The 25,435-nt window shown below is 38.1% G+C and overlaps 1 protein-coding gene across 6 annotated transcripts in view; it reads right to left on the bottom strand.

Annotated features, from left to right (window-relative positions):
* The window catches only part of TANC2 (tetratricopeptide repeat, ankyrin repeat and coiled-coil containing 2), a 364,817-nt gene that overhangs the window by 85,628 nt on the left and 253,754 nt on the right, over positions 1–25,435 (bottom strand). For all 6 annotated transcript variants that reach the window (XM_004749221.3, XM_004749222.3, XM_004749224.3 and 3 more), the window contains 2 exons: positions 11,642–11,923; positions 7,403–7,536 (listed from right to left, as the gene is read on the bottom strand). In XM_004749221.3, the coding sequence (XP_004749278.1) occupies positions 7,403–7,536; positions 11,642–11,923 (416 nt within the window). The remainder of the gene's footprint in view (positions 1–7,402; positions 7,537–11,641; positions 11,924–25,435) is intronic.

Genomic DNA, 25,435 nt, shown 5'->3' with positions numbered 1-25,435 from the left:
AATCTGTGACAGGATTAAGCTAATCTCACATAAAGAAAAGGACAGCTCTGACTATCAGGAATTCTGCTGGAAATAAAAACTTGATTTACATAATGACTGGTACTTGTGCTATTTAAATTTTCCCTTCAGGTCTGCTCTCATATTCTTACTCCAGATCTCATTTTCATCACTCCTTAAAGTCCCTCATCCCCACCTGAATGATTCCTAGCTCAGCACATCCCTTCCAACACTTTAGTGTGTCTTCTAATATTTCCAGGGACCTGGAGGTTTAGTATGAGTAAGGACCTTTGCTTGCCTTTCCTAGTCCCTCAACTCTGACTCTAATGCTTATCCTGGGGCTGGAGGCTAAGAAGAGCCTCCAGACTTGGGTTCTGCCTCAGTAATTTTCCAGCTTGGAGATCTACTTTTTTTTTGGTTTTTTGGCAGTAGGACTTTTATTTATTTTTTAACTTTTTATTTTGAACTAATTTTAGACTTACAGAAATGTTGCAAAAGTAGTACACAGTTTCTGTATATTCCTCACCCAGCTTCTCTTTTTATTAATATATTATATAATCATAGCATAATTATCAAACCTAGGAAATAACACTGGCACAACATTACTAACTAAAGGCATTATTCAAATTTTACCAGTTTTCCACTAATGTCCTTTTTCTGTCCCAAGATTCTTTCCGTCCCGTTATCACATTTAGTTGTTATTTCTCCTCACACTCCTGTGAGTGTAAGTCTGTAAGAGTTCTGATCAGTTATTCTGGTGAATGTCAGTTTGGGTTTGTCTAATGTTTTCCTCATAATCCAACTGAGATTTCTGGGCAAGAATACCACCAAAACAGTGTTGTATCCTTCTCAGTGGATCCCATCATGGGGCCTGCGATGTTGACATGTTTTGTTACTGGTGATGCTGACCTTGATCGCCTTGGTTAAGGTAAAGGTTTCTGCCAGATTTGTTTACTATAAAGTTACTCTCTTTCTCTTAGTAGTTAATAAATATCTTGGGGAAGACACTTGGAGACAATGCAAATCCTGTTTCTCCTCACATTTCTGCCCAATGATTTTATTATCTATCAGTGGATCTTGTCTGCAACAACTACCATGAGGTGTTTGCCTGAGAGTGATGCTCTATTTCCTCCCTTTTTCCTTCTACATTTACTATTGGAATTCTACTGGAAGAGCGAGCTGTCCTTCCTCCTGCCTCATTTGTTTACTTGAGTGATTTTAAGTATGGAATTATTTTATTCCATTAGTTATATCCAGTACTATATTTATTTTGTTGTCACTTTGCTCCAGCTTCAGCCATTAGGATTTTCTTCTTGGAAATCCTAGAAATCCTTCCAGGTTGGTATCTGTGTTCTTTCAAGAAGTCCCCCAACCTCCCCACCCCCGATCTTTTTAAAAGCACTTTCTTATTTTCTGGCACCATAACATGCTCCAGGCTCATCTTAAATTTACTCTACCCCCGACCTGGCATCATTTAACTTCTTCAGAGCCCTGCTTTCTTTTACTGGAGATTGGTGTTTATAAAACAAGATCTGAACAGTAGGTGTGCTTAGTGCTATTGAAGTGCCTTTGATTTGGGGCCCTCTTGGTGGAGAGAGCTAGGAAATACACATACATACACTAATTCACACACAAAGATTCATCTATATTTCTGTATCTCTCTCTAAATATATCTATAGAAGTAGCTATAGATACAGATATACATATTAAAAATTGTGAATATACACTGATACCTTAGATTTCAATCCAGTGCCACCTGGCTCACTTTGGATTTCCCTTTCCTCATTTGTTTTTTTTATTTATTTATTTATTTTATTTTTTAAAGATTTTATTTATTTATTTGACAGAGAGAGAAATCACAAGTAGGCGGAGAGTCAGGCAGAGAGAGAGAGAGAAGCAGGCTCCCGCTGAGCAAAGAGCCCGATGCGGGGCTCGATCCCAGGACACTGAGATCATGACCTGAGCTGAAGGCAGCGGCTTAATCCACTGAGCCACCCAGGCGCCCCCCTTTCCTCATTTGCTAACTTCCTTCTCTAACAATGAGAAACCTGGGGTTGCTATTTACAATATTTTTATTTACTCGATCCATTCTCTAATATATACACGAAGAATTTTCAGAATTGCTAACCATGCTCCTGTGAGAAACACTTATTCATCAGAATATAGCATTATGCACACCTCTTTTTGTCTAGCCTTACAGTATACAGTCAAGATGTTGTCTTCTAAACTGCGTTCTTTGGTATGGTCATGTTACCCATTTGATATACTGTTAGGTTTGGGGCACCCGGGTGGCTCAGCTGGTTAAGCGTCCAACTCTTGATTTGGGCTCCAAATCTTGATCATGACCTCAGCGTTGTGAGGTAGAGCCTTGCACTGGGCTCCACACTCAGCAAGACTTAACATGGAGTCTGCACGGGATTCTCTCTCTCCCTCTACTCCCTCCCTGCTCACACGTGTGCACTCTCTCTCACTCTAAATAAAATGGATAAAATCTTGAAATACAGTGAGATTTATTTGTAAATGTTTGGATTCCACTTTGGGTTTCCCTAACCCCAACATACTTGTTGGTTTTAATCATGCTCTGGGTATGTGAAACATCACTATGTTTCTAGGAGTCACAGCTATACACATAGGTACATGCAAAGGAGCACCACATCTCTCTTCATCTTAATGGGCACCCCATTTCCATAACCCATTTCGTTCTATTCTCCATCCCACCAATCTGCTTTAGGTAACCAGTATCTTTTTCTTCTGGTTAATCCTTCCTGCATTTCTTTTGTACAAATAAGCAGATACATATGTATTTTCATATATCTCTTTCTTTCTTACATGAAAGTTAGCATCCCGTAGTTGCTCCTTTGCACTCTCCTCCCCACCTAACATTACGTCCTGAAAATACCAATGATAATTACTGATGTACAAGAACTGGCACTAAGAACTTTGTCTATCAAATCAAGAGGTTTTTCACAGACACTTTTAATTCACATATATTAGCTTACTTCATCAAAATACTAATTGATTTGAAAATCTTACTGAAAAGGCTTCTGCTTACTGGCCCGTTATAGTGAGAAGTAAGATTGCTGGCTTCTGCTCTATGCTTCCAAGAACAAACTTATATACTTAAAATGTAACACATGGCATAATTACTGGGATATTTAGGTGCCATTTCTTATACAACATTCACTATAAACTTAAAACTATCCTATCTCTAGCACAAACATGTGCATTTCTATTTTGCTTACGGAAAAAGTAATCATGAAATTTAAAATATATTCCTTGAGTAAGTGTAAATAATCACTTATTTTCTACTCATAATATTAAACATTTTCCAAATCTTGAACATCAACATCAATTTTAATTTAAAGGGCCATTTCTTCTATAAGGTTTAATATAAATTTGAAGATATCCCATCTTTAGGCACAAAAAAGATTTATTTACATTTTGCTTAAGATAGACACGAAATCATGGACTTGAAAATGAGATTACTTCTTAAGTGTAGTCACTAATTTCCTACTAACAATATGTAACATTTTCCAAATATTGAACATAAACTTGATGAAAGAGAGACTAAGAAGTGACAATGTGGGGAGATGTAATTCCTGGAGCTCTTTTCAGTACTCATCACGATCTGACATATTACGTTTGTTTATTGGCTTGCTCCCACCACAAGAACGTGGGCTACAAAACAGCAGGGACTGTGTCTGTTTTGTTCACTGCCTTAACTTTAGTCTTGCATTCCATGCATTCAAAACATCCATTCTAAATGAGTAAGCTGATGACGATGATGATGGAAGCTCTTCAGCATTTAATGTATTTCCAAAGTGGTTTTTATTCTGATTCTTCTAAAGAAGTGGGAGCTTGTTTATACAAAATATTTAGAAAAAAGCATATGTCTTTTAAAGTTGCAGAGTTGAGGGAATGAATATGAGGGGAATCTGAGACTGTTTCCAGAAGCCCACTGATAAGTAGGGATGGTTAAAAATGTACTTGGGGGAAATACGCTGCTTTGAGTTCTGGGCTGGACTGGATTTCTATGAAGAAATTAGAACCTTATGATATTACAGATGACTCCCTGTTCCTCCTTACTAATTAACTATGAAAAGAGATTTCTCTGAATATGGGAAACAGACACTTTAAAACTCTTGTTCATCTCTAGAAAATCCTCAAAAATAAAACTCTACCTATAGGGCTCTCTATCTATAACCTCAGATTATAATATATAAGGTTGGAAAGTAGATGCACAATTCATAAATGACTCAACAGATAGAAGAAGGTGAAACAAATGCTTGCTGGAGGTAATGACAACAGGACTAGGCCAGATTATCTGTAAAACCTCAAAAAAGCACAGGAGTTAGAAGCACCAGGTACTGTGGAAGATGAGGGTGAGGAAAGGAACTGAAAATACAGAAATTATTTGAAGTGTATATAAGGGGCAGTTAGATCTCCAGATAGCCACACCTACCTTGCTCAGCCAGGTGACTACCTTCCCCAACAGCCACAGGAAAGAGAATTATATTCATTAGAGAAGCAAAACCAGGGCAAATAGACTTAGGGCTGGTAGACATAGAAAAGGTAAGGGTCAAGGGTAGGAATAAAAATGATGTAGGGACTTAAGTAAGTCTGCATACTGAATGGTGAAACTCTGACTCTTCTCTTGCCAACTGTAGATATATACCCAGGATGTATTCCTCCAGGAAAGAGATTGGTGGAATTTTTGCTAAAGAAGAATAGCACAAGGAAAAAATTCTATGAACACTGACTTTTGGGTGTTTCCAATAAAGGCTGGTGGGCTGTCTTACTGCTGTATAGTTAGCTCTCTATACACATAAGCTTCCCATCAGTTTTCTAGTGCTTAAGTACTAAGGAAGAGATAAGAGAAAATACTGCATCTATAAAACAAGAACAGAATGCTGTGAAAAAGAAGGGAACAACTAGGGTCAAAGAAAGAGTTATTGGAAATTAAAACTATGATAGCCAATCCTTGTGGAAGGATTAGAAGGTAGTGTTGTGAAAATCTCTTAAACCAAAAAACAAAATAGAAAAATAAAAGTAGAATACAGGAAAGAAAGCTTAAGAAAACTTGAGTATCAGATTAAGGAATATAATTTTTTTTAAGATTTTTTATTTATTTATTTGACACACAGAGAGAGAAAGATCACAAGTAGGCAGGCAGAGAGAGGGGGGGAAGTAGGCTCCCCGCTGAGCAGAGAGCCTGATTTGGGGCTCGATCCCAGGACCCTGGGATCAGGACCTGAGCCAAAGGCAGAGGATTAACCCACTGAGCCACTCAGGCGCCCCCAAGGAATATAATTTTTGATTAAAAAGAGTTGTAGAAAGAGAAAACAGAGCAGATGGTGTGATAAAATTATCAACAAGTAGTACAAAAACACTTCCCAGAATCAAAGAACATCTCCAGGGCTTATGAGGTACCAACAGAATAAATGGAAAAAAGGCCCAAGAACAATGGTGATAAAAAATAAGATCCTAAAAGTTTTTGGAGAGAAAAAAATGGTATAAAGTATAAGGGACACCTGGGTGGCTCAGTCACTAAAGTTTCTGCCTGTGGCTCAGGTCATGGTCTCAGAGTCCTGGGATTGAGTCTAGCATCGGGCTCCTTGCTCAGCAGGGAATCTGTTTCTCCTTTTGCCTGCTACTCCCCCTACTTATGCTTGCTTGCTGTCTCTAATAAATAAATAAATATCTTTAATAAAAAAAAGAATTAGGAATAAAAATATCATTTCATAACAAAATTATTGGGGCTCCTGGGTGGCTCAGTAGGTTAAGCCTCTCCCTTTGGCTTAGGTCATGGTCTCAGGGTCCTGGGATCTAGCCCCGCATGGGGCTCTCTGCTTAGCAGGGAGCCTGATTCCCCCTCTCTCTGCCTGCCTCTCTGCCTACTTGTAATGTCCCTTTCTGTCAAATAAATAAATAAACAAATTTTTAAAAAAGAAAAAGGCTACTGCTTAAAAAAAATAACAAAATTATTAGAAGCTCAAGTCAATGGAGCAATGTCTTCAAAATTCTGACGGGAAATAATTTTTAACCTAGAATTACATTATGTCAAATAAACAGTAATGTATGAGAATGGAATAATGATGTTTTTAGAAACATTAAATTTTAAAAACTTACCTCCCATGCACTATTTCATAGTGCAGTGGCTACTGGCGGATGTGCTCCACCAAAATGAGAAATAAAATCAAGAAAGAAGATGATGACATGGGATCAAACACAGAAGAAAAGTAATGGGAATTTCCAGGATAAGAGCTAGGAGGTAAGCCTTAAGAGCATCCTAGGTCCAGGCTGAGTTTGATGGAAGGCTCTAAGCTCTCAGGGGAAATGTAACTGATGTGGAAAATTATACTGAGAGAGGCATTTTACAAAGTTATTAAGGATTATGGATTATAGCTATAGATTTGAAAAAGAAAGCAAATTTTACTTTATTTTTAAATTTTTGTAAAATAAGCTACACACCCAACATGGGGCTTGAAGTCACACCCCTGAGATCAAGAGTCACATGGTCCCACGCTCTACCAACCGAGCCAGCCAGGTGTCCCCTGCCAAGAATAAGCAAAATTTAAAAAGAGGCATTTCATAACCCTAGGAAAAGCAAAATTGCTCAAGAAGGAAATGTTACCCTTGGTTCCACAATGAAACATATGTGCACAGTACTAATACTGAAAATACTATAAGGTGGATTCAGACAAAAATCATGATGTAATGGTACAGAGATGATTGAGGGAGGAAGGAAAGTTAAAGATCTAAAATTCTCATCATCCATAAGAAGCAGCAAGAGATAACGCATAAAACAGATGAAAAAATTACAGCAGTATAAGAATATTATTTAGAAACAGTGGAGGTAAAGATCAGAAGAACGGTCTCAGGGGTTGAAAGTGGTTACCTTTGGGGTAAGGAGGGGAAAAGAATTGCTGGTTTTTATTGTAAGTCTTTGAGCATTAACTGATTTTTGAAAATCAAGCAGACATTACTTAGATAAAAAATAGAAGTTTAAAACCCAAACATATAAAAAAATATTATGAACGGCATAGTATAGCAGGAAGAGTTTTGAAATAGGAATGAAAATAAACTACTGAGTGCTTATACTGTGATTTGGGTAAATCATATAACTTCTTTGAGTCCCTAAATCCTATAACTTCTTTGAGTCTCAACTTCCTTATCTATTCATTATGGGACTCTGGTTATTTCTGAGGGCCTTTCAAACAATAAGGCTTTCATTCTATAATGACAACATATTTTTCTAGGGACAGCATAGAAAGAGAAACTCTTCTCCATGGTCTCATGGTACAGCTGTACACATTTCTGTCCACTTTCCCAAAGGTCCCCCTACCTTTGCCCCTTGAGGTCAAAATGGAACTGGGACACCCGCACCCTGAAAACCCTATTGTACCTGTGAAGCTAGTCTCCGCATAGCCTCCTCCTGCCGCCTGCGCATCTCTGGGGTTCCTGGGCAGCTTCCACTGGGGATGGATGAGTGGGCTGAAGGTGGCTGTGTGAGTGGCAGCTCTCTGTTGGCATCCACATCTGGATTAAAAAGATGAGATGTTTGCATGAGATATTCATAAAACCCCGAGTTAAAGGAAGACTGGTTAAATTCCATTTGTTCTATGATCCAGCAATTCTACTCCAAGAGAAATAAAAACTTAGGTCCACAGAAAAACTTGTACACAAGTGTTGAAAGAAGCAAGATTCATAACAACACAAAAGTGAAAACAACCAAATGTCCACCAACTGACGAACAGTTAAAATATGGAATATGGAATATCTATACAATGGAATATTACGCTCACTCGAAGAAGCCAGTTAGTTACAAAAGGCCATCTACTGTATGATTCTCTCTACATGAAATTCAGAGTAGAGAAATCCACATAGACAAAAAGTAAACTGGTGGTTATATAGAGGTGAAGGCAGGGAGTTAGGGGGAGAATGGAGATTGACCACTAATAGGCATTTCTTTTAGGGGGAGACAAGAATGTTCTGATATTCGATGATTCGATGATGCTGATTGCTGTACAATTCTGTGAATATACCAAAAAGCACTGAGTTGAACAATTTAAATGGGTGAATTGTGTGGTATGTGAATTGTGGCTTAATAAAGCTGTTTTTAAAAAATCTCACTTGTTCATGTTATTTAGAAAATGTCTTATCTCCTATTAGGAATTATAGACTATATATTTATTTGGATACAGTTCACAGTATAAAAATGGGTACCCAGATCAGGAGACTGTTGATGGTTACTAGCCATGGAAAAGGAGGAGGAATAGGGGAATGCAGTCCTCATTTAACTCCCCACCAGCAGGACTGAATTAAGACTTCTTCCACCCAGTTGGGAGAGTAAAATCTCTGGTCACTGGAGCTGAGCTCAGAATAACTGTAGGACAGGAGTGGGAGGCAGCAGTGGAAAAAGACTGAAAATGTGTGAACTGAGGTAAAGCTCTGTGCCTGTCACTGTATCATTTCTGTTGTTCACTCCTCCCGACCCCATTCCCCTTTATCCGGTATTTGATTTTGTGGGCGATTACCCTGTGGCCTGAATACCCTGTCTTCTACCTACTGCTTTTGGGAGATGCTTTCCTTTTTGTCAGGAGTGGCTTTACTCTCTGCCTGGTACTCAGAGAACAGGAGAATAAGTTCAGAGGTAGGCAGCCAATGAGCACAGGAAACAGGCAAAACAGTCATTGTTTCCGAAGTGAACAGACCATGGAGGGTAGGGGTCACTTACTTAACAGCACGCTGGGGGCCCGGCAGCTGTTGGCAAATGTCAAATCCAAACAATACCTACACTGAGACTTTTAGTGATGGGAAAGTCTTGTATTAGAGCTTCCCTAACTACTGTACTGAGTATACTTGTAGTTAATGTAATAGAGCCTAAATTACACAACGGCTCTATTTTTACAAAATGTTTTTGTGCTTTGTGTGTCTGTGCTGGGGAGTGGGGTGGGTGATGAGGGTGGTGGTGGAGACTGACGGGGGAGTCAGGTTTGGGAAGGGGTGTGGGTGGAAAGCAGGATGACAGGCTAGTGCCTGCCTTGACAGTTTTTCTGTACCTTCCCAGGAAAATGACAAGGAGGGGGCGGGCTGGGGGCTGAGTGTCTGTGGGGGAAGGACAGAGCGAGCAGTGCAGGGCTGCAGGCCGAGCGGCTCCCATCTTTCACAGCGATGCTGTGCAGCGTGGAGGAGGCAGGGGCAGAAGGAAGGAGGCAGATGATGCAGAGATGGGAGCTGGGAGCTCCAACGATTTTCTACCGTGTTTTCGTTATTTCTACAACTCTATCATTGGTATCACTGATGGGGGGTTAGGAAAGCCATCGGGAATTCAAATAAACCTATTCAAGCTTGATGTAAATTAAACTCTGTGGAAAAATTAAGCCATTTCTCCATACAGACATCATTCTCATTCATTAATGAAAGAAATTCCGCTGTTGCCAGTAAAGCTCCCAGCGCCAGCTTACATAATAACAGATTAATGTGAAAAAATAGCTCGCACACTTTATCAGTCACTTATTCTTGACCCTTCTTTTTTTTTTTTTTTTCTTGACCTTCTTAAAGGCTAGTGGCTCTGGGAAGGCGGCAGAGGTAGGATGTAGTTTGGACTTGGGCAGATTACAACAGAAGTTATTTTGTACAAGGCAACTGCTGGTTCTGTGTGATTCTGATAAATATATAACATATATTCTATCTCCTCTGATACCATCTTCAAGTTTTGAAAATTAACTATCAGGGCAAATCTACAGTCACAACATATGGACATTTATCTCAAGAATGGCAGCATCCTGCTATTTTTAGAGTATCTCTGCAGATAAAAGGCAATGGATGTCAGAGAATAACTTAATGAACCACATCTAAAGAAGCTCTGCTTTGGGGAGCACATGGGCTATGTTCTGTTAATCCTTGTTCTCCCAGGTACCCTTCTCAGAAAGCAGCTCTTTTGCCCTTGGGATTTATTCTGTTCTACAGGATCCTACCATTCTGTTATCTGCAACACTCACACACCGAGGAGTCAGAGAGACTATTAGCTATCTGGTTTTCTTCCTAACACACTCAAAGAGTTAACCTCTTGGATTACTCAGATAAGATGTAGTCTGGTGTGATATTTAAGTATTCAAAGGAAAATACTGGAATAGGTTGGAAAGTTAATTTCAACTACTTTTCAAGAAGATATGTTTTTAGAATCACAGAATTTTAACACAGGAACAAATCTTAAAGATCACTTCCTCATTTTACAGATGAGAAAACAGGTTTAAAAGACTCAATTAGAATTCTCAAGTTACAAAGTATGTGTAGTCACTTGAGTGTTGGGCTCAAACTCTGGGCTCTTGGCTCCCATGACACAATGCCAATCTACCTAAGAAAAGCTTCCTAGAGAAATAAAGCATGCTACTGCTTGTGAGAAAGGAATTCTTCCATACCAATTTTTATCATACCCTGGTAAACAGGGACTCTTAATTCAATGAGTTTTCTCTGTAGACACTAGTTCTTCTCCATGTGAGATATCCATTAAGTTAGCCAGAGGTAATCTGCCTACTGAATGAAAGGGCCTGCTAATTAATTTCATTAGGAAACCAGAATGTCTGGAAGATGTAAAGTGAGTTCCTATTAAGTTTCCAGCATGCGCTAGACTCTGTAACTACTATGATCTCAAACCATTTCTCCTGGCTGCTGTCTGAAAATTTGTGGTGAGCTAGATTATTGATTTGGAATAGCAGAGCAATAGTTTCTGGTTTTATTCTCTTATAACTAATAAAAACCAGGTAGACTGGTTATACATACAGGTTATATAGGAAGAACATCTATTTATTTCCTTTCTGCAGATGAGTTCCTCCAATAAGGAGAGGCAGGATAGCAAAGCAGATAAGAAACTGGGCTCTGACACAGACTGCTTAGGCTCAAATTCTTGTTTCACTATTTATTGGCTTTGAAACTTTTGAGGTCTACTTAACCTCTTTGAGCCTCAGATCACTGCTCTGTGACATGAAGATAACAGAACTACCTTACTGAGTTGATAAGAGGATTGGGTGAATTAATATTGGTTAAGATCTTAGAGAGTGCCTGGTACTAAGGACCACATGAGTATTTTAAAAATAAACAAGATCCTGGTGGTGATCGTTGAACTGTGCCCTCTCTGTGATGAAAGAAGTGCGAATATACATGAGATCTCAGCATCTTTTCACAAGGAAGCAGGAGAAATCCTTCAAGGACACAATGAAGTTCAAGCCCAAGCAGCGCAGTACTGACATCAAGAGCAAGGAAACGGAGGCTGCAGACAGACTGTGCCCGCTCGGAATGCAAAGACCTGGGTCCCGGCAGAGCAGCAGCTGACGGTGATAGGTGTGAGCAGCTCTTACAGGCAAGGCTGGAGTCGGTGTCCAAAGGACAGGCTAGCCAGAATGCCAGAAGGGAAGAGTCATAAATTTATTCCCAGAGAAAGGTTTTCTCAGTCACACTTAGGGGACTGCTAGATATGTGGGTTAAATATAAACCGAGCATTACGTTCTTTCTCTCAACTCTGAATTAATGGTCCTCTTGAGCAAGTCAGGTTTTGCAGATCAGAAAATAAAAGGGTGTAAGGCTTAATACGTCAGAAACTTTCAGCAACGAAGCAGGGAGTTCTTTAAAAAGAAATACGTACGTTTGGGGGAGGCATGTGGGCTGTCTGAGGCAATCTGTCTCATCCGTGTTCCATGGCAGCTGAGGGCCACCAGTCGGGAGATGATGGCAGTTTTGCCGAACCCAATGTTTCCCACAATCACTACTCCTTGGTTGACGCTGGCATTTGAGCTTTGAAGTTGAGCATCTATTTCGTGGAAAACCCAATCCCGGCCAACAAACACTGACTCTGTAGTGATGCTGGGCACTTCAAAGAGCAGAGGCTTCAGGGAGATATCTGGAGGCCTATAAGGTGCAAAGTGAACTGGAAGGAACAATAAGAGAACACACAACTTAGGCCAAACTGTCATCATTGAAAGAAATACAGAAGCAGAGCCGCTTGGTTTAGGAGACTATCAGTTCCAGTACAATGGCATCCTGGGTTATTCAGCAAATAATACAACTCAACTTCGCTTCTATGCAGACGAGCAGCAGCAGGTGAACTAGGGTCATTTGATACTCTAGTTGGTACAAAACAAACACAATTAAAATGCCAATGATTTACCGAACAGTCAGAAAGACAGGGTGATATTCAAAATTATTAAATAGTGGGGAGGGCCCAGCACCAGCACTCAGAATGGACGCCGAAGTATTACAGAAGCAGCGTCCAGGCTTCCTTCTCTGCCTGGCGATAACCTTTTAGCTGTTGGATTGTGGGGAGATACGGGGTGGGAGCTCCTGGGGGAGAGTCCAGGCTATGGCAGAGCATCCAGATGTCTTACAGCATCAGCTCTTTACCTCTAAAAGCTCTGCTAGTTTAAAAAGTCTTCAACATGTTAAGCAGTCAAGGAAGCAGAAATGAAACTGTGACCTTAGGTCTTTGCTCCTCTACTGCTTGTATTCATGCCAATCAAAACAAAACAAAACAAAACAAAACAAACCAACAAAAAGTTTTGGCTTATATATACCATGGAGACCTGGTACTGCTTTTCTCATTTCTGTGCTTCTGAAGTTGTGGCATGTGCTAAGAGCCAAGCATAGGCTCTATTTTCAGTAGCTTTCTAATAATGCATAATAGATGTGACCTGCTTTCAAAGATTAACCTTTTAATTTTATTGATGGTGGAAAGAAGTCTTGTCTATAACCTCTCTTACCTGGGTTAAATGCCTTCCTAACTATTCAGATAGTAGCCCTAAGATGTATCATTTTATCTGTCTGGAACCAGGTTGTTGCTGCTGTCATTTTCAGTAAGCTCTACGCCCAGTGTGGGGCTTGAACTCATAACCCCGAAATCAAGAGTCACATGCTCTACGGACTTAGCCAGCTAGGTGCTCCAGGAAGCAGGTATTTTATGTTCGTACCTTTAACACCGTAGCACAGTACTTTGACAAAAAGCAGGTACTCAATAAATGCTTACTGAAATAATTAATGAATAATAAGGTATTATATTCTAAGCCCATTTTTATATTTTGGAGGATAAAGCCCAAGGGAAGGGAATGAGGACAGGAGAAAGAGGGAAATGAATCTATTTTTATTGCTTATGTTATTCTAGAACATACTTAAGCCACCTATATATCATTAAATGGAATCTAGAGATGGCAGCTTGAGAAAATCTACTCATAAGCAAGCATCATGTACATACTCATTAAAAACTCTCTGAAAGCTACTAGAATAACTGAGCATTAAAAAAATGGCAACAACTCCAAAAACAGTGCAAATAATTAAAAATGTAAAGCCAAACTCTAAAGTGAGAAGAAAATAATTTCCTCTAACAATTTTTAAATGTTCCAAATTTTCACTAAAAAGAAAAAAAAAGGCTGTGGAGATTCAGCTATATATTTGCTTATAATTTCCTGATTCTTGTTTCTTTAACAAAACTTACTTTTCTAAAATCCCTAACTAAAAACATAAAATAATAAAATCTATAACAATAGGCTAATATAACACTATATGTTAACTGGACTTAAAATAAAAATTTAAAAAATCCATAATCATAATTACAGAATTCAGTGAAAAATTTGACTATAAATTGCTAAATATATTCTTTTTAATGCTACTGGCTTGTAGCTCATACTCTATTTTACCTTTCTTAAACATTACTTTATTGAGTTATACTTTACAGATCATTAAATTCACCCCTTTAAAGTATACAGTTCAGGGGTTTTCAGTACATGTGACCCCTGAACTACACGGGAAATGGAGGAGGTGATGCCTCATGGAGTTGAAAATCCGTGTGTAACACCTGACTCCCCCAAAACTTTACTAATAGCCTATCTGACTGAAACCCTTAGTGGTAGTCAACTAACGCATATTTTGTATGTCATACATGCTATACACTATATTCTTACAATACAGGAAGCTAGAGAAAAGAAAATGTTAGCAAGAAAATCGTAAGAGAAAATACCTGTAAGGTAGTCTGTAAAAAATCCACATATGAGTCAACCAGCACAGTTCAAATCTATGTTGGTTGAGGCTCAACTATATATTCACGAAGTAGTGCAACCATCACTATTCCAATTCCTGAACATTTTTATCATCCCCCAGAGAAAACTGTACACCCATTAGTTGTTACTCCTCAGTTCCCCTTCCTCTAGACATTGATAACAAGACTTTCCATCTTTACAGATTTACCTATTCTGGACATACATGATAAATGCTATCAGGTAATATGTGGTCTTTTGTGTCTGGCTCATTTAGCACGTTTTTAAGGTTCATTCATATTGAAGCATGTATCAGCACTTCACTCTTTTTATAGTTGAGTAGTATTCCATTATATGGATATATCACATTTTGTTTATCAATTTATCTGATAAACATCTGATTCGTTCCCACTTTTTGGCTATTATGAATTACACTGGTATAAACATTCATGTACAAGTTTTTGTGTACATATGTTTTCAGTTATCTTGGGTATATATCTAGGAGTGGTATTGCTGAGTCATCTGGAAACTCTATGTTTAACTTTTTGAGAAACTGCCAAACTGTTCTATTTTCCTTTTTGCTATTTTTTAGAGAAGTAATACATATTCACTATAGAAAACTTAGGAAAAGTAGATAAACAAGATAATAATTGTACTCCCAGTAGCCAGAGAGAAACACTACTCACATATACTCTGAATTTTTTTCTGTACCATAAATACTTAATCTAAAAACCCAAAATGGGATCATACTGTTTTATAATCTCCTTTTTAAAATTTTCACTTAGCAATTCCAGAATTCTGAAAAAGTTGATTCTGTCAGACTTGCCTAATGGCTGCTTCAGTGATAGGACTGATTCTTGGAGCTCCTTACTCTACCATTTTCCATGTCACTTGATAGTAGGTGACTGCTATCCACCTGGGGCTTGCTGGGTACCTGAGTTTGTTTGGTGGGTACCCAGACAGACATAATGAGATCAGGATGAGCAGTGATAGGACTCCTCGGGAGGAAGGAGAAAATAGATCAGTTGGCTTGTGATGAGTCTAATGAGGCCTAGTGAGACCTAAAGTTACATAGCCGGTTTCAGAACTAGAAACAAAACCTAACTCCGACTCAAAAATCCAGGTTTCCACCCCTACTATATTATGTTGCAACTGTTCTATAGGACGTGACTTTCAAATCTGAAAGTGACATGAATGATCCCACTGATGACCAGGACTGATTAGGCTTAGCTGATGGGCTACATGGTCTTCCTCCTTCACTTCTCTTGTGTTTCCCTTTAGGAACTGCATGCTTGGCCAGAAATGACCTTTCCATAGAGGTAAGAGCTACAGAAACTCTCATATGATTTCTACACTAACTGACTTATTTCTTCAGGTCCAAGGTTACTTTACATTTTGTATCAAAGGGGCTTTCGTGAATATGACCAATCCTAATTTATAATATGGAATTAAGTATAGACTCAATTTAAATGCTTAAGTTTTTGAGAAAAATTTCTGAACTTGTTCTCATGTTGACGTCATCTCCCATCATATTTTATTCTACTGAGAAAGCTCTGACATTTTAAAAAGTTATTTAAAAAATTTTCTAAAAATGTAATCAATTCACAAAAGCCTCAAGGGAAGAACAGACAAAATTAGCCTAGTACCATATGGTAAAACAACTGTAGACGCCAAGAACAGCCTAGAAACAATTTCTGTACTTCAGAACCTAAGGCTTTTGTCAGCTCAGTATGATAAAAGAAAGCCCTGCTTCCTATGTACCAACAATAAATTTAGGGCATAGGAACAAGAAAGCACTTTGGCCTGTATTGTGGGACATGGGAGGTAATGGATGTTCTCTGTGGAGTTCATATTCCTAAATAAATGTTTGTTTGGGATATCAGCTGGCTTCCGAGAGATTTTCTAAGGCAGAAACACTGAAATAATCCATGAGAAATTACTACTTCAACTACAGCTGAGCTAAGGGAAAAAAGATGAGTTAATCCACCATTTAGGAGCAGATGTGGCTTTCTTACCCCTGGCACTCAAGAGTTGGCAGTCTCAGCTCAGCAAAGACAATCCCACCTGTCTCAAAGCTTTCTGATAAAGTATACTGGGGTGTCTGTGTGGCTCAGTTGGTTAAGCATCGGACTCTTGGTTTCTGGCTCAGGTCTTGATCTTGTGGGTTACGAGATTGAGCCTCACATCAGGCTCCGCGCTCAGAGGGGAGTCTGCTTAAAGATGCTCTCTCTCTGCCTCCACCCTGACTTGAGGGCAAGCTCTCTCTCCCTCTCTCTTAAATAAATAAATAAATCTTTCTTTTTTAAAAAATAAATCTTTCTTTTTTTAAAAAAAATACAGAAACCTGTAATTTACTTCAAAATTCATAAAAAAATGATGGGTGGGTAAAGAGATGGACAGATGGATAAACAGGTGATAAAACAAAACAGCAAATGTTCATGATATAGTCCAAGTGGTGGGTATGTAAGTGTTAACTGTTTGATTCTTTCCTTTCTGGTATATCTGAAAAATTTCCTAATAAAATGTTAGAGGGGAAAAAAAACCCACCATGGAAAAAAATCACATTTCAATAGGGCACACAAATAAGATAAGCTTAAGGAAAGTAGTTTTAAAAAGGATTTAATAACCACTCCAGACTCAGATCGGTGTGGGCATCTCTTCAATGTAAATGAAGCTTGGAGCAGACGAATGAGTTCTCTCTAGGAAACAGCCTCTGTGAGACCATCAATAAGTGTAATTATATACCTAGGCTTACGGAGAAAACAGACCTTTCTTTAACTAAGGCAAAGCATAAACATTAAAAAACAACACTAACGTGCATTAAGGCTAAGAGATCAGCCTGCCCAAATGCAAATATAAACAGCTGCAGTAAGGGGAAAAAAGGGGAAGGGGAAGTGGAGGCAAAGCAGCTCTAAGTGGATTTAGACTAAAGCATATTTACTCATGGAAAACAATCATGAATCATCTTGAAAGCAGTCAGTCACAGGACTGGCAGAAGAAAGGGTGTGTGTAATACAGCCAAGGTCTGGTGCAAACAGGAGCAGAGATGTGTTTCCTCACATTCTTCTACAATGACTGTAAAGTCTAGCCTGGAAGTACCTCTATTGCTCAGAACAAAAGATAATTTCAGGCTCATTCTCAGGGCTCATGGAGTGCATGCCAAAGCAGAGAAAAAACACACGTGCTGCAGACACAGCCTGATATCACATCAGCACCAAACCTCTGTCAAAAAACACACTTATTTTTTTCTTAAGAAATGTTTAAACCAGGGCAGGAGTTGATTTGTCTACTGAGTTTCTAGAAGGTTCACTCTCCCGTTTACAGGAATAAAATCTCTTTAGGGTCTGTTGTTTATTCCTGCTGCTCTGGAGAGGACTACAGTAGGCAGCTATTTCTATACCCGGAAATGAGTTTCTGAAGAATGTACAGCAATTTGAAGCAGGTCTTAAAAGACAATCTAAAGATAACAGTCTGAGAAATGTTCATTCCAGAAAATTTCTGTTTAAAAAAAGAAAAAAAAAACCTGTTAATAAAGTGGAATCACTTTTGGGGTCAATAAGGAAACACAGCAGAGTAGGAAAACTATGGACTCAGAGCCAGGATCCCTTAGTTTGTATCCTGTCTCTGTTACTTACTGGTGGGGTGGCCTCAGGATAATTACTAAGGTTCAGAATATCTCGTCTTCCTCATTTTAAAAATAGGGATAACAAAGACACCTGAAGATTAGATGAGTTAAAAGATGTGATGGGCCTAGGACAGTGTCTGGTGCTTACGTGTCGCACTAGCGACATCATCAAGCCAAAAAGAATCCAGAGTAACTGTAATCACCCTCCTCCCACATACACTTATTTAAAACAAAACTTAGCAAAAGGGATATTGAGAACATAATGAGTCTCTTCAAGCTCTCGTCCCTCTGAGGCTTCTGACTTATCTCCCTTCTTTTCCCTACCCAACATTTTGAAAGAGCCCTGCTTGCTCTCTTCACTTCCGCAGCCATCATGCACTCTAGCCTGGCCTCCTCCTGTATTATTCAACAGCATAGCTGCTCAAACTATTTGCTTAAAGTCACTACAAACTTTCTAATGGTTAAGTGTGATGATTTCTTTTTCCAGTCTTTATGCTTCTTTTTTTTTTTCCTCCCCAGTCTTTATGCTTTTTAACCACGCCTCAGTATTTAACACTTTTAACTAACCCCCACTTTTGGAAATACATTCCCTTCTTGGGCTTCACATGGTAACACTTTCTTCTAGTTCTTTTTTTATCCTTTCCTCCTGATGTGTCTTTAATGATTCCTCCTCTTCTGCCCATCCCTAAGATACTGCCAATACTTGGTTCTAAACTTCATTTTTTTCTTCTTCATGAGCTCCCTGGATAATCTCAAAGGAATAGACTAACAGCATTCACAACTATCTAAGTGGTGATGGTTTGTATTTGTATTCCTCATTATCAAACTCCTATACAGTATCTCCAACTCAAGAGTTATCTGCTTAGATTTCCAATAAAAACCTCAAACTTGTTTAAAAGTAAAGTTACTGACTCACTCACCTTAATCTATTCTTTCTCTTCCATTTATTATCTCAGTTAATGTAATATCACCAATCTGCCTGGTCTTTCCAGACAGAAATCAGGATTTCTTTTTCCTTAATATTTGTATCTAATCTGTCACAAGTCCTATTAATAATTCTTGAGAAAAGGGGTGCCTGCTCAGGTCATGATCTCAGAGTCGTGAGATGGAGTCCCATGTCAGACTCCATGCTCAGCAGGGAGTCTGCCTGAGATTCTCTCCCTCTCCGTCTGTACCTCCCCCTGCTCATTCTCTCTCTCTCTAAAATAAGTGAGTAAATCTTTAAAAAAATTATTCGTGAGGACTATCTCTAAGATATAATTCCTTTTTTCTTTCCTACTCCACTGCTACTAGTGGTATAACCTTGGGGGAGCTACTGATCATTCTAAGTCTCAATTTTATCATCTGTAAATTGGGGTACTAGAAGTATCTACTGCCTTAGGCTGAGAAAATGTATATTAAAGTTCTTATCCCAGACCCTTAATCCTCAATGAAAGGCAGCCATATAGTTTAGGTTCTCAACATCTCTTGCTTTTACTATGTACTTAAATAGGTTCTTGTTCCTTTTGTATACAGCTACCAAATCAATCTATCTATCCATCCATCTATCTATCATGATCACGTCAACCTCTACACTCTACCCTCACATGTCATCAAATTGCCCTACCACAGTCATCTAACCTATTAAGTTATTAACTTAATTAACTTACTAACTACCACAGTTCTTGTCATAGGGTAGGTATATTCAATAACATTTCATAAATGTATTCATGAATGGAAACAGTTAATATGGATTTTTCTTCCCCAGCTACAGGGAAATATAGTACTACACACTTCACTTTGGTAGAGCAGGAAAGCTCAAGGAAGACAGTTAAAGGATGCAAATTCAGGTCTTTGAAAAATCACTGCTCTTACTGTAATAATAAAAAGAAATGAATTCATTTGTTTGGCACCTTTCAGGGATACATTCCTATATAAAGGCAACTGTCAGAAACAAGTGGGCCATTAAATAACAAGATAGAAAAAAATGTTATTTTCCAAGCTCTGTGCATATCACAAGCAAGGCCTAGATGTTACCTAAGTACCAACAATCAAAGAATACTATTGCTACAGGAAGATAGGGAAAGGAAGAAAATGGTGTCTTAGAGCTAGTGTCCACAGAGGACAGGATAAATATTTCTAAAGACAGTTCTTGTTTTCTTTTAGAAAAGTTACTGAAAAGGCTGGATCCACACGAATCCATTTAGTAACTGAGGTCTTGCTAATCCTACATGTGAGATTTATTCTTGTGCAACAAATGACCATATTTAATTTTTCATCATTATATGTACAATATGTAGTTTAGTTCACAGAGAACACAAGTTTAATTCTATTTTTTTTTTTTTTTGAGAGAGAGAGAGAGAGAGAGAGAGAGCACGCAAGCAGGAGGAGAGGGGCAGATGGAGAGAGAGAGAGAATCTTAAGCGGGTTCCATACTCGGTGTGGAACCCCACACAGGGCTTGATCTCATGACTCTGAGATCATGACCTGAGTTGAAATCAAGAGTCAGACACTTAACTGACTGAGCACCCAAGGTGCCCTTAAGCCAGTCATTTTCTAATGAGAGATGGGTTTATGCTCTGTTCTACTTATGTGTAATTTTCTTTTTAAAAATATGACATGAATTTCTACTTTTGTCCAAGATGGAATAACAAGGACCCTCCTACCTAAGAGATTCCCCAAACAAACAAACCTCTAGACTAAGTATATAAAACAATGGTTTTCAAGAAATTAGACATAAGCAATGAAAAATAATGATCCCCAAGAGAGGAAAACAACAGGCATATCCTATGCCCATTTACTGCCTTCAGAGATTTTTCAGGCCATAATTTAGGAGGGAAAACCCAGCAGATTCTGGAAGACTCCCTGAATTGAGGAGATGGAACTGAGAATCCAGGGAGACTAAGGCAGCAACTGTTCAAAGGACAGAGTCTGAGAAGATGAACACTGAACAGAAATAAATCTTAAGATCTGTGGAAAGTAGAGTACTGATTGGCACATGTATGTAAACAAGCTGTGCAAGACCAGGAGATGACCTATCCAAGATGATTAGAAGGAGGAAGGCCTGAATAGTGCCTATTACCAGTAGCCAGGAAAGAAAACCTCACATATGCTTAGCTCAGGTCATGATCTCAGGGTCCTGGGACAGAGCCCCATGTCAGGCTCCCTACTCTGTGGGGAGCCCGCTTTTCCCTCTCCCTCTGCCTGCTGCTCCCCCTGCTTGTGTTCCTTCTCTCTTTGTCAAACAAATAAATAAAAAATCTTAAAAAATAATAGCTATAAAATTTCTTAAATTTGACAGAAACTATAAATTCACAGATCCAAGGAGCTCAATGAGCCCCAAGTACAAGAAATATGAAGAAAACCAACCAAGGCACATCTTAACCAAACTGTTCAAAACCAGAGATAAATAGAAAATCTTAAAAGCGGCTACAGATTTAAAAAAAAAATGGATATGAAGTACAGAGGAACAAAGATAAAGATGACAGCAGATTTCTTGTCAGAAACAATGGAACTGAAAAGACAGTGTACCTACAGCTTTATATTAGCGGAAAGAAAAACACCTGTCAACCTAAAATTATAAACCCAGTTAAAGTTTAAATTTATCTTTCAAAAGTAATGGTGAAATAAAGACTTTTTTAGACATTTAAGAACTGAAAAAATTAATCACCAGCAGATCCACAATACAAAAAAAAAAAAAGTAAAACAAAACAAAACAAAACAAAACTCCAGGCAGAATAAAAATGTAGAAAATATGAATTAACACAAAGAAATGAAGAACACCAGAAACGAGAACTATATAGGTTAATATGTAAGATTTTTGTTGACTTTACAACAAATGGTGTTGGAAAAAGTGGATAAGTGTATTAAAAAAAAAAACCCCAACAAAACCCCCCAAAACTACTTTCATACATATCATAAAAATTAAAATCGATCATAGACCTAAATGTAAATCTGAAACTGTAAAACTTCTGGAAAAATATATAGAAGATATTTGTGACCTTCGGTTAGTCAAAAAAATCTTAGACACAACACCAAAGGAATGATCCAACAAGGCAAAAATTCAAAAATTGGATTTCTAAAAACTTCGGTTCTTCAAAAGATACTATTAAGGGAATTAAAATACAAGCCATAATATAGGAAAAAATATTTGCAAAGCATATATCTGATAAAGAACTTGTAACCAAACTATATGACAAAATCTCAGAACTCAGTAACAAGAAACAACCCAATAAAAACTGCTTCTTCACCAAAGAAAATATTCTACAGCAAATCAGCATACAAGATCATCAGATAAGCACAATGTTGTACAGATATCTAGAGCTTTTTCATCTTGTAGGCCTGCAACTTCACCCATTGAACAGCAACTCATTTTCCCTTCCCTCCAGGGCCTAGCATACACCATTCTACTCTGTGCTTTGAGGAGCCTGACTACTTCAGATACCTTCTGTGAGTGAAATCCTGTGGTATTTGTCCTTCTGTAACTGGTTTATTTAATTTAGCACAATTATCATCAAAGATAATCCATCTTTTATCATATAACACAATTTTCTTCTTTTTTTAGGGCTGAATAACATTCTATTGTATGTACATGGCACATTTTCTTTATCCATTCATCCATCAATGGATATTTAGGTTCCTTCCACCTCTTCACTACTGTGAATAATGCTGCAATGAAAAAAAGGTGGGGGAATATCTCTTTGAGATCTCAATTTCAATTCTTTTGGATATACACCCCAGAAGTGGGATTGCTGGATCATATGGTAGTTTTATTTTTAATTTTTTGAGGAACCACCATGCTGTCTTCCACAGTGGCTGCACTATTTTGCATTCCTAACAACAGTGCACAAAGATTTCAATTTCTCTATGTCCTTGTTATTTTCTTTGTGTATGTGTGTGTTTTCTAATGGCCATTCTTACAGCTGTGAGGTCACTGTGGTTTTCATTTGCATTTCCCTGATGATTAGTGATTTTGAGCATCTTTTCAAATACCTGTTGGCCATCTCTGTTTGCTTTGGAGAAATGTTTACTCAAGTCCTTTGCCCATTTTTATTTATTTTATTTTATTTTTAAGTAGGCTCTATGTTGGGCATGGAGCTCAATGCAGGGCTTGAATTCATATCCTGAGGTCAAGATCTGAGCTGAGATCAAGAATCAAATGCTTAACTGACTGAGCTACCCAGGCACTTTGCCTGTTTTTAAAACTGGGTTATTAAGTTTTTTTGCTATTGAGTTATAGGACTTCCTTATGTATTTTGGTTATTAATACCTTATCAATTATATGGTTTGCAAGTACTTTCTCTTAGTGCACAGGCTACCTTTTTACTCTCTTTTTTAGTACTTTAAAATATAAATGCATAAGTAATTTCTTTCCATTGTAATTCCTTTAAGAGTTCTAGATATGTTTCACATTGCAATTTAACTTTTCCTCCCTTATCTTTAATTTAATACATGTTTATTCATCTATTTCTTCTTTCTTAACTATTCTACTTGTCTCCCTTGTTATGGTTCAGTAACTCAGTTAAAAACAACTGAGTCACTTTAGCATCTCACTCTTGGTTTTGGCTCAGGTCATGATCTCAGGGGTTGTGGTATAGAGTCCCATGTCAAGCTTCTTGCTCAGTATGGAGTCAAGCTTGTCCCTCTCCCTCTGCTCCTCCCCCCCTCCCCCGCTTGCACTCTCTCTTTAAAATACATAAATAAAATTTTAGAAAAATGAAAAAGATAAAAACAACTGAGTTGCTATCAGTGACTTATCAGTGGATAAGGGTCTTACTCAACTAGCATGGAAGTGCTTACTCAACTAGCATTTAAGACTTTGTTTTTGAATGAATGAATAAAATTCATTAAGCATGGCCTAGGCAGGTTTCTCAGACATTATCTAGTTTATCTGTTTCTTTAGTTCCTGTCCACCACAGGTTCTGTTTCATGGTCCAGATGGCAGTATCCATTTAAAGAATATTATTTAGCTTAAGTATCAACAAAGTTAATTTTTAAAGGTATTAACAAACCATAACCTGTCTTCTCCAAAACCACTTTTTTATTTTTCTGATTTCTGGACCAAAGAAGGATGATAGCAATGATAACTATAAGACAGAGAAATGACATTATCTGAGCTGCATTTTAGAAGGACTAATCTGGCAAGCCAGGCATTAGCTTGATTCAAACTTGGAAAGACCAGAGGAGGGAGACAAACTAATTAGCAGTATTGACAAGGGAGAACATGGAAGAAACTGGGAGAGTCGAATCCTCAGGGTGTCCTAAGTGGATGTGGGAGATAAAGAAGAGAGTGATTCAAAGCTGACTTCAAGAGTTAAAACTGAGGTGACAGAAAAATTGGGGCACTATTAATAGAAATAGGGAAGTAGGAGCTAGTTCGGGCTAAATAATCACAGCAGTGCCCTGTTTGATCAGAGTTGCCAAAAGGAAAGTCATCGGCAGTTAGTGTTGATATGCAGCTCTCTTTCCCATACCTAAAGCCCTAGAGTCCTGAATATCTATAATTAGCCACTGTATTGGTACATTATTACATTCCTCACTGCTTTTTGTATTATACTGTCTATAACATTGTATAATATGGTGGTTAAGAGCACAGGCTCTGGAGTTGGCCAGATACGAAGTGAATCCTGGCACTGCCAATGACTAGATATGTAACTTTAAGCAAGTAATTTAACCTCTCCAAATCCCAGTTTCCTAATTACCACTGCTTAGATCAAAGAGTTGTGAGGATTAAAAAAGAACACATTTAAAGCTCTTAGCACTGTGACTACAAAGAATAAGAACTCCAATAAAAGCAAGCTATCATTTTTATATCTGTCTAAAAGTGTCCCATACTCAACATTTGTCTTACTGTTTTAAAAAGTCTATTGTATTCTATTAATGTGTGGGTAACAAAGGGAAGAGGCTTATTTTACTCTGAAAAATTATACTTTGAATCCTCAAATAACTGTATATTAAATTTCAGCTTTCTGACATTGGTCTTATAGGAAAACATTTGTTGAGAAAAATCTGGAGTCATTGCTGAGTGGAATTTTCAGGAATTTTCCAAAGGGATTTTCTCTTTGGAAAATAGTAAGGGAAATAAGGAAAGCTAAACTCTCTCAAATGTTGTCAATTTTTACGTTTCCTCATGTTAAATATCTCAAAATGTAGGGAAAATATAAAAACAGTAAAGCTCTAAAATGTGAAATGTTTGGGGCACCTGGGTGGCTCAGTGGGTTAAAGCCTCTGCCTTCGGCCCAGGTCATGATCCCAGGGTCCTGGGATCGAGCCCCACATCTGGCTCTCTGATCAGCAGGGAGTCTGCTTCCCTTCCTCTCTCTCTGCCTGCCTCTCTGCCTACTTGTGACCTCTGTCTGTCAAATAAATAAAGAAAATCTTAAAAACAAAATGTGAAATGTTTGATAAAATAATTATATAACTATGTTAACAGTTTTATGTTACTAAATTGTTGGCCTTGAATGTGAGATAGGAGACATATTTTTACTGGAGCATCAAAACTGGTTAATTACTTGAAATTTAAGATTAATTTTTTTTTTAAAACGTAGGCTCCATGAGCCCCAATGGGGGGTTTGAACTCACACCTCTGGGATCAAGATCTGAGCCAAAATGAAGAGTTAGACACTTAAATGACTGAGACCCTCAGATGAGACGTTCAATCCAGACACCCCTAAGATTAAACATTTTTAAGTGAACTTTCAGTGATGAAATAGCTATAGTTTTACAAAGGAAATTTTCCATTTTTATATTTTGTTATACTTGCGGTGTAATTCCATTAAAAAACTTAAAAAAAATTCATTAGAGAGAGAGGGAG

Source organism: Mustela putorius, unplaced genomic scaffold, assembly GCF_011764305.1.
Source record: "Mustela putorius furo isolate JIRA1106 unplaced genomic scaffold, ASM1176430v1.1 tig00000487_pilon_pilon_pilon, whole genome shotgun sequence".
NCBI lineage: Eukaryota > Metazoa > Chordata > Mammalia > Carnivora > Mustelidae > Mustela > Mustela putorius.
This window is presented reverse-complemented; position numbering and strand designations above follow the sequence as displayed.